This window comes from Myotis davidii, unplaced genomic scaffold (assembly GCF_000327345.1).
Source record: "Myotis davidii unplaced genomic scaffold, ASM32734v1 scaffold78, whole genome shotgun sequence".
Classification (NCBI taxonomy): Eukaryota; Metazoa; Chordata; class Mammalia; order Chiroptera; family Vespertilionidae; genus Myotis; species Myotis davidii.
Window position 1 is genome coordinate 4,622,646 of NW_006290305.1, and position 9,588 is coordinate 4,632,233.

The 9,588-nt window shown below is 35.2% G+C and overlaps 1 protein-coding gene across 6 annotated transcripts in view; it reads right to left on the reverse strand.

The window, feature by feature from the left end:
- Nucleotides 1-2,964: 2,964 nt before the first annotated feature.
- Nucleotides 2,965-9,588, reverse strand: part of ANKRD12 (ankyrin repeat domain 12) — an 84,695-nt gene continuing 78,071 nt past the window's right edge. For all 6 annotated transcript variants that reach the window (XM_006763276.2, XM_015563597.1, XM_006763275.2 and 3 more), the window contains 2 exons: nt 6,532-6,627; nt 2,965-5,784 (listed from right to left, as the gene is read on the reverse strand). In XM_006763276.2, coding sequence (XP_006763339.1) covers nt 5,599-5,784; nt 6,532-6,627 — 282 coding nt within the window. In that variant the 3' untranslated portion in view covers nt 2,965-5,598. The remainder of the gene's footprint in view (nt 5,785-6,531; nt 6,628-9,588) is intronic.

Genomic DNA, 9,588 nt, shown 5'->3' on the forward strand with positions numbered 1-9,588 from the left:
TCACACCCACCCTGACGCCCACGCGCGCTTTCTCTCATCCCTCTTCCCTGCCCCACCTCAGGCTTCGCAGGCCCTACTGTCAGGCCCAAACTCTGCACTTATGTGCTAGTCATGGAACTGAGCGCACTGAATCCTCACAGCAACCCTGTGAGGCAGCCAGCTGTTACATGTCCTCTTAGAACAGTGGTTCTCAACCTTCCTAATGCCGCCACCCTTTAATACAGTTCCTCATGTTGTGGTGACCCCCAACCATAAAATTATTTTCGTTGCTACTTCATAACTGTAATTTTGCTACTCTTATGAATTGTAATGTAAATATCTAATATGCAGGATGTATTTAGGCGACCTCTGTGAAAGGGTCGTTCGACCCCCAAAGGGGTCGCGACCCACAGGTTGAGAACCGCTGGACTAGCGGGATGCAAGACTGAGGCACTGAGTGATCAGTGGAGCTGACCTTGCTCTTTGACATCAGGGGTCCAGGTTGTTAAAATACAGGATTCTGGGATCTGCATGAGACCGACTGAATAAGGATCCCCCAGGGCAGAGCCTTCTTCCAGCAGCTCACTAAAGTCTGCTGTGCCCTGAGGGAGTGCCTGGCACCGTCCTTAGCATTGTAAATAGAAGTGAGGACATGCCATAGGAGCAGGCCAAGAAAAAGCTTACTGGCCTGCGGAGAAGACGGACAGACAGCTCGACAAATGGCTACAGTGCATAACTCCAAGCCTCAGTAGGAGCGGGCAGACCTAGCAAGCAGGAGGCCAGAACTCATTGCAGCCCCTATTTCAAGAAAGTGAATTCATTTCAACAACAGCTAGCATGTAGATAAAGGCAATGGAGAATTGTATTCAGTTCCTTCCCACAACCCTGGCACTGAGAATTTGCAGGTGTGGCTGGGTGGTTGAGGGTGGACCTATGAACCAGAAGGTCTCGGTTGGATTCCCAGTCAGGGCACATGCCCAGTTGCAGGCTCCATCCCCAGTAGGGGGCTACAGGAGGCAGATTCTCATCATTGATGTTTCTATCTCTCTCTCCCTTTCCCTTCCTCTCTGAAATCAATAAAAATGTATTTTAAAAAAGATTCCAGAAAGATTAAGTTGGAGCCCATTGGACTATCATCCACAAGGTATTTCTCCTTGGAAATACTGACCTAGTGCTAAAGTCTTAAGCTAGAAGCAGTCTTAAATGCCTTATATGTGGAATCCTGTTATCAAAATTAATTGGTGAACAAAATAGAAAAAGAGGCATGGATACATGGGACAGACTGGCAGCTGTCAGAGGGGTGGGAGAAGGGTTACTGGATGAAGGTGAAGGGATTAGCCAAAGAACATATATGCATGACACCCAGACACAGAAAACAGTGTGGAGATGGCCAGAGGGGAGGTGAGGCAGGGCTGGGTTGAAGTGGGTAAAGGGGAAGAAAATGGGGACATCTGTAATAGTATCAACAATAAAAATAAATTTTAAAAAGTACTTGGCAATAGTAAATTTAACAAAAAATTCTTATTTTAATACAAAGTTATCTTCTCCTTTGGGTAAATATTTGAGTGAAGTTGATGGTATTTTTTATAGTAAGTGTATTTTTTATATTGTAAACTACTAAGTGGATATCCAAAATGGTGGTAGCATTTTTACCAGCAATCGAAGTGTTCTAGTTGCTCAACAGTTTCTCCAATTCTTGATATTTTAAACATTAATTTTAGCCATTCTAGTTGGGAGATACTGGTGTAACATTGTGGTTTTAATTTGATTTCCCTAATGACTAATGATGTTGAGCACTTTGCTATGTGTTTTTTTCCTTGCCATTCATATATCTTTAGTAAAATGTTTTGAGTTGAAAACTTTATCTTTACATTTTCCCAAATCAAATATTTTATCATATTTAAAAAATATATATTTTTATTTATTTCAGAGAGGAAGGAAGAGATAGAAACATCAATCATCAGAATTACTGATTGGCTGCCTCCTGCACGCCCCCTACGGAGGACGTAGGCCGCAACCCGGGCATGTGCCCTTGCCCGGAATAGAACCCGGGACCCTTCAGTCTGCAGGTGGACACTCTATCCACTGAGCTAAACTGGCTAGGACCAGATATGTTTTTAACCTATCTTTTCTCTCAGTGTGGCTTACATTTTCATTTTAAGTGATTTTAAAGAAAAAACGTTTTAAATTTTAACGAAGTCCTATTTATCAAGTTTTTTCTTTTATGGTTTGTACTTTTTCTGTCCTAATTAAGGAATTGTTGCCTAACTGAATGTCACTAAGACATGAATATGTTCAAGACCAATGTTAGTTTGTAGTTTTCTTAAGTTTACTTTCTGATTTTTGTTTTTTTTTGGATAACTACTTCGGTGGAGGTTTTGTATCACCATTTTAGGTACAAAGGAAACTATGGTCCCAAGAAGCCACTAAGAAATGAATTACAAGGTATTTTAACCAATTAAACTTCAAACAAGCTTTTCCAAAGATTAGTATCTCTTGTAATAATCTTTTTGCCTTGAATGTTTGAAAGGATTTTTTTAAAATATGAAAATGCTTTCTTTAAAATACAAGATAAAACTGTATCATGAGTTTCAAATGGGTAAGTTCCTCTGTATCAAGTTTTGGGGTTTTATGTCAGGATACCATAGAATAAAAAATACTGCTCACATGTTGAATAAGGAAAATATTTAGTACAGTACCCAATTTCTAGAATAATTGTGTAATTCATAAGTCCATTAAAATGAGCTTCATGGAGTCTTTCCATAAGGTTTTTGCAGTTATGAAGTTTTGCAGCATGTGTAACATTTAAAATTCATTTTTGAGATCTCATTACTGAATAGACTTGAAAGACCAATTCTTCAGATGCTGTTTGTTTCCCCAAAATGATTATTTCTTCGATTTTGCTAGCTGCCCACGTAAATATTAGTGTTTGGTGTAGTCATATGGGAGTGGAAAATTAAAAAAAAAAATTAGCACACATTTCACTTTTCTATAAAAATATAACTCTTTATTAAATAACATGCACAAATATCTAGTCATTTATTAAACAGATATGATTTAGAACAAGATTTAAAGAAATACAAATCCTTAGGTACAATTTAGTATCTTGTTCATGATATTTGAATAGTTAAGAAAAAAACCACTGATTAAATTAACCATCCTTTGTTCCTCTTTCAGATCCTAAATCTTTTTAAACATATATATACTACATTCCAAGTTTTTTCTAGCATTTCAGGGCTTCAGAATATTTTTAATATCATAAGCCCTTAGCTACTTACTTAAGTATGTTTCCAGGAAAGGCATTCACTTTTCTTTTAAGCTATCCTGATTAGCTTTGTCATTTTACAAAGGAAATTTGCACAAGCAGAATCATGGCAGAGATGCTCCAGCGACTTGAGGTACCATTGTAGAGGGTGAGAACTGTGGTTAATGCTAAAAAGCTGGGATGACTAAAACATGCCAGATTCCTGCGTGCTTTTTCTCTTCTGCAGCTTGTTCTGTTTTGCTAAACTGTTCTCCCACACCCACTTCTCAGGTTGGACCATCAGCACAAAATGCTTACAAACTTACCCTCTCATATTTTCTATGACTTCAATGCTCAAAAATCTGTTTGTTTTTTGTTTAGGCAACAGAATACACAAAATTTGCATTAAGTTTTTCATATTAAAAAGTATTGCTTTTTATAAATTAGCTTTTAATGTTCCCAGACTTAATAAACTTAACTTCAACAAAACCAGTGCTTCAAAATCTACCCTGCCTTTCTTGGCCCCATTTATCCAATAAAAAAGGCCAAAATATCTCATCTAAATTTCTAAACACTACTACATCCAACCTCTATATTAAAGTCCTTGCACTGTGTATTTTTTACACGTGCTTCTTTATTGCGCATGCCAAGTACAATATGAATTTAAATATAAATTGATGTAAAAATTCAAAAATCCCTAAGCTTAATATGTACCTTTGCACTCAACAACTTCAATTTTTCCATTAGCTGGAATTTCCAACTTGCAAGCTAAATTTTAAACACTTTATTTCTCATATATTCTTTTTACTTTGCTCTATCGGAATAAAAAATGTCCAGTATTATTTTATAATTCAAGAAAGTATTGTGGAAAGTTCTATAAATTTTAATCTCATACACTTATAATCAATTTTACACATAACCTAACTTTCCTTTCAAAAATGTTTAATAAGTTTAGCAGCAGGTTTCAGATCAGAAATATTCCTGAATATTTAATCTGTATCATGGTATAGGAGGGGCTGGACTTTTTCTAAGTATATTGCTAGTTATTTTATTAAAAACAGCATACCAAATCTTAATTATAAAATTATGAAAATTTTGCTTTATATCTTGATACAAGGAAAAAAATACAGCATATTAATGAATTTTTCATAAACATTGTAGAGATCAATTGGAATATGCCTGTTTCTTTTACTCATTTTGACTACCAAATATCTTTTTTCATTTGAGTACTCAGTTTTTATTTTAAAAGTGCAAAGGTTATTAAGCTTAAAACATTATGCTTTAGCAAGTAAAAAAGTTTTACAATGATTTAACATGACCAATAAAATTTATTAAACATATTTTACATATATTCACAGATTCATCATACTTGAGTATTAAAATAGACATTTACAATTCCAGAATTTTCATTCAAAGGCATTTGGGGGTGGGAGGAGAGAATAAGCTCTACTATGAGGTGAAAAACAGAGCTGTTGCGTTGTATGACTAATTCTAAATAATACACCCAACATAGTAAGTCATAGGTACTATGCCAGGAGATTAGTATGGAACACTTTACACTACTTTAGGCATCACTTATGGAGAGTTAAATTATAGGAAGAAGCATGCAATACAACTAAGTCACAACTTTACAGTTATGGTGATAAAAACAAGCTCACTCAAACACATGCATGCCTTACTTAAAAGTTCTGCTATCTGACCACACTACTGCTACACTCCATACAAACTACAACTTTGGTCCAATAAAACATCAGACAAAACAGGTTTACAATTATTCCTTTGTACATGTTTTGACTACCAATCCCTTTGTATACATTTTGACCATTAATTACAAGATTTACATCTGCACAATATGTATAAAATAAGTTATTAAAAAGAAAGACAATATCAAACTTTTGAAAAGAAAACTGTACAATTTACAAATATAATAAACTGAAGAAAATTTGTGCCAAGTTTTGCTTCCACATTAGAAACTATTTGGTAGGAATTGAACCTTTTAGTTTACTGATATATTTTAATAAAACTTGAAAAAGATTTGCATACTAGTGGTTATTTCGTTACTTAGAGTGCTAACAACTTCCAGCGCCATTAGCAGATTCTCAACTTTAATATCTACCACAGTCTGCCAAATGTAATCATGACCTTTCACCGATATAAATAATAGTTTTCAATTAGAAACTGTTTGGACCCAAGAGCCAAAATATTTCTTTTCATTTTTTATAAAATGACAGTGTTTGCTACATAACCAATTTTAGTTGAACTTTACCAACAATTGTAAAGGCATGATACCAGTATTTTTGTCAAAAAGCAATTTTCCATAATATAACACTCGAGTCTTCATCAGTTTAAGATGACACATGAGGAAGTAATGGCTGCTATATAGGAGTCAATTCAAAGTCATCATTAACATCAACAAGGGGAACATAAAACTCCTGGATTTCATAAATGCTGATAGATTTATAGGTGGCAGGATCAAGTTCCTGGAGTTTGAGCTGCCATTCTAATCTCTGAACGGCATTTAAAGCTGCAGCTTCATGTTGTTGCCTCATTAAAAGACAGGTCTATTAAAATAGAAGAGAAAAGTTAATCGATTATTCTATTAAGTATGCTTTGTTTACTTCAGGGACATAGCAGAGGTATAAAAAGTTTTTGAGTTATACAGGGTAAGTGTTTTACCCTGTCTGTATCCATATCCCCACTATTTCTGGGTCTTCAACTTCACGCACATCTTAATATTTAAAACTGTTGCTTCAAATAATGAGATTTCAAATTAACAAAAGAATCAAGAAAATCTAAGGAGAAGTGATTTGTACTGAAGATCTAAAAGAAGCAGCCTGGCCAGGTACCTCAGCTGGTTAACATGTTGACCCAATACGTCAAGGTTGTGGGTTTGATCCCTGATCAGGGCAAATACAAAAATCAACCAATAAATGCATAAATAAATGGAACAACAAATTGATGTTTCTCTCTCTATACCCCCCTCTTCTCTCTTTCTAAAAATCAATCTTTTTTTTTAAAGTTAAAATGAGCCCTAACCGGTTTGGCTCAATGGATAGAGCGTCGGCCTGCGGACTGAAGGGTCCCAGGTTCGATTCCGGTCAAGGGCATGTACCTTAGTTGCGGGCACATGCCCAGTAGGGAGTGTGCAGGAGGAAGCTGAACGATGTTTCTCTCTCATCGATGTTTCTAATTCTCTATCCCTCTCCCTTCCTCTCTGTAAAAAATCAATAAAATATATATATTTTTAAAAATGAAAAAAAAGAGAAGGGGAAAGCATCCATTTAAACTGAACTTCTCAACATACATACCTTTAATTTGTCAAATTTATCATCCACATCTTGTAACCAAGACATGAACTGTCTTGCATTAAAGCGATCCCTCACAGAAGTTTTACTGTCATCAGACTGAAAGAGAACATTAAATATAGTTGAATATAATAAAATACAAAACCTACTTTAAAATCTATTATGTCATATCTTTTCATGTTATATTCCATTTTTTAAGGAATGATGGAAATATATTTTGAAAAAGGATAAAATATTATCTGAATATTTTAAAAATTTGATAAAGCATTTATTTCCATATTGAGTGGACAGAGTAGTTATTAGAATTCTTAGGATGCTGGGTTTAGTTATTAAATAAATAGAATTCTATTGCTCTGTGAGTCAAAGATGTTTCTCCAAAAGGCATGCCATATCAAGTATTATGCCTGTGACATTCTTTTTAAAGTAAAACTTATTTCATATTTAATTTAATGTTAAAGTTTATCATCAACATTAATGTAGGGAGAAAAAGTGTTAAGGTGGGAGACAATCCTTTGAGGCAGATGTTTTTTTTACAGGACCAGTATTTTGGTGTGCTCATAATGAAATTTTATATACCAGTTTTGAGGTAGGCTATATTCAACTGTCAGCTTTGTATCATACTGTGTAATCTTGAACTCATTATGTACTCTCTCAATTTTCAATTCTGTAAAATAGGATAAAAATAGCTCTTTTAATCTTTTCTTGAGAATGTAAGTCTCTCTTAACACCTGTACATACAGGAAGCACTCAATCTAATCCTATATAATAAAAGTGTAATATGCAAATCAACTGAATGGTGGAACAACTGGTCGCTATGACACACACTGACCACCAAGGGGTAGACGCTCAATGCAGGAGCTGCCCCCTGGTGGTCAGTGTGCTCCCACTGGGGGAGCGCCACTCAGCCAGAAGCCAGGCTCATGGCTGGTGAGTGCAGTGGCAGTGGCAGGAGCCTCTCTTGCCTCCGCTGCAGGTGGGCAGTAAGGAGCAAGAGATCCTGGACTGTGAAAGGGATGTCTGATTGTCGGCTTAGGCCCAATCCCCAGCAGGCAGATATCCCTCAAGGGGTCCCAGACTGAGAGAGGGTGCAGACCAGGCTGAGGGATCCCCCCACCCTCCCGATGCACTAATGTCATGCACCGGGACTCTAGTTTGCTATAATTACTACTATTATTACTACTGGTGCTATCAAAATGACATCCACGCATCAGGTAGCTTCACACTCACATATTTAGCCATTATCACTTCCTCCTTGGTCAAGTAAGATGTTTTGACTACTTTACATTTTATTGTTGAATCTCTTTTTAATATTACAAGTTTATTTTGAAAAGAAAGAAGTGTAGCAAGAGAGTAGGCTAATGAATGATCCAAGCCTTTACTCAGGAAAGATAGATTTATTTTTTTTCTTAGCTCCTCAGAGGTTATTCTCATATGAAAAAAACCTGTTACTCAGACCTTCTCCTCTAAAGTCAGCTGTAAAATGATGGGTAATAGGTTCTATAGTTTTCCTTAAGAATAAGAATTTACTTTGCCTTTTAATTATTAGGCAGATTTAATTTAACTATTAAGACTGATCCTCCTTTTCAATGATTTTATAATTATTCTTAAGGTTTACTGGGAAAACTCACTTATTTTTGAAATTCTCTTTATAATCCATCTGGGGCTATAGATTTCTCAATAATGCTGTATTTGTTCAGTATTAATATGTTTTCATCTGTCTTTCAGCAGAAAAGTCTGAATGTTCTGGTCCAGTGGCTTTCAATCTCTACTTTCAGTTTGCCTATGAATTTGTTTCTATTTTACATGTCTTTGTCATTTCAATGAATTTTGGGAGGGAAAAAAGTAAACAGATGTGTTTACTTACCATTCTGAACTAGAAATCCTCAGAGACTTTCCTTATAGCTTGATTTATAAAGTTCTAAAATTGATACATGACTCTGTAATTGCATGAAACTTAAAAAGTCATCAAGATACCACATGGTCTAGAGCCCGGACTTTAGCAAGAGGGCTAAACTGTTCATTTAACTTTATTAAAAACTATTCATTCTATCCTTTAAAATTGGAAAAATTATGTAAAGTCCTTTGTAGGAATGTCTATTTTACTAAGGGTCAAATAGTTCTTTCCTAAGATCGATCCAATCATTCATTTTAATAATAGTTCCTGTTACTGAATGCTCTCATTTGAATAAAACAGTTGGTGGCTTAAGAAAGTTAGAAAGCTACTTATTTTGTTTAATGTACTTTTTAGCACATGAGAAAAATAAAAAATAAAATAAAACCAGAGCGAAATCAGTAACTTTCTCTGTAATATACTTTATATCCTTGTATTTCTAGCTTGTCCAATTTAAAACAGCATTTCCTACTCTCTTTTTTTTAATGATATTTTATTGTCCATGTTTACACTTTTTATCTTAATCATTATATTCTCTTATGACCCATGAATTTCATTCTGGTTTATGAAACAAAAATATACTGACAACTGATATGTCTAATTCAGGTAATTCATATGCAGCAGTAAACTTTGTTCAAGATACAACTACAGTTTTTCAATTATAGTAGGCCCTTGAATAATATTTTGTTCTGTGCTGTGTTTCATTATAACGCTGATGAGATGCCATAGAAACTTAACCCTTGTTTGTATCAATGAGCCTATGGTAATACTAGTTTCATTATATGTTGTTTTGCTTAAAGTTGCAGAACCTGTTGACTATGTTAAGTGAGGACTTACCGAGTATTAACTTATTCGAAAGACATCCGAGATCAAAACAAAACCTGGCCCTATTATAACACTGTCGCAACTTAGAGGTTCGGTCTGCCTGTACTGTTTTCCAGCTTACAGTATCTTTCCAGCTGCTTGAAGGCCAGACTGAATGTATAAGTATTCACTTTAGAACCAAATTATAAATTACCTATAGGGACACTATCCTAAACACATATTTTGTTTTGTAATTATCTACTTTCATGGTATAAAGGTTTAAGACACACACACACACACACACACACACACACACACTAGAGGCCTGGTGTATGAAAATTCATGCACTGGAGGGGTTCCCTCAA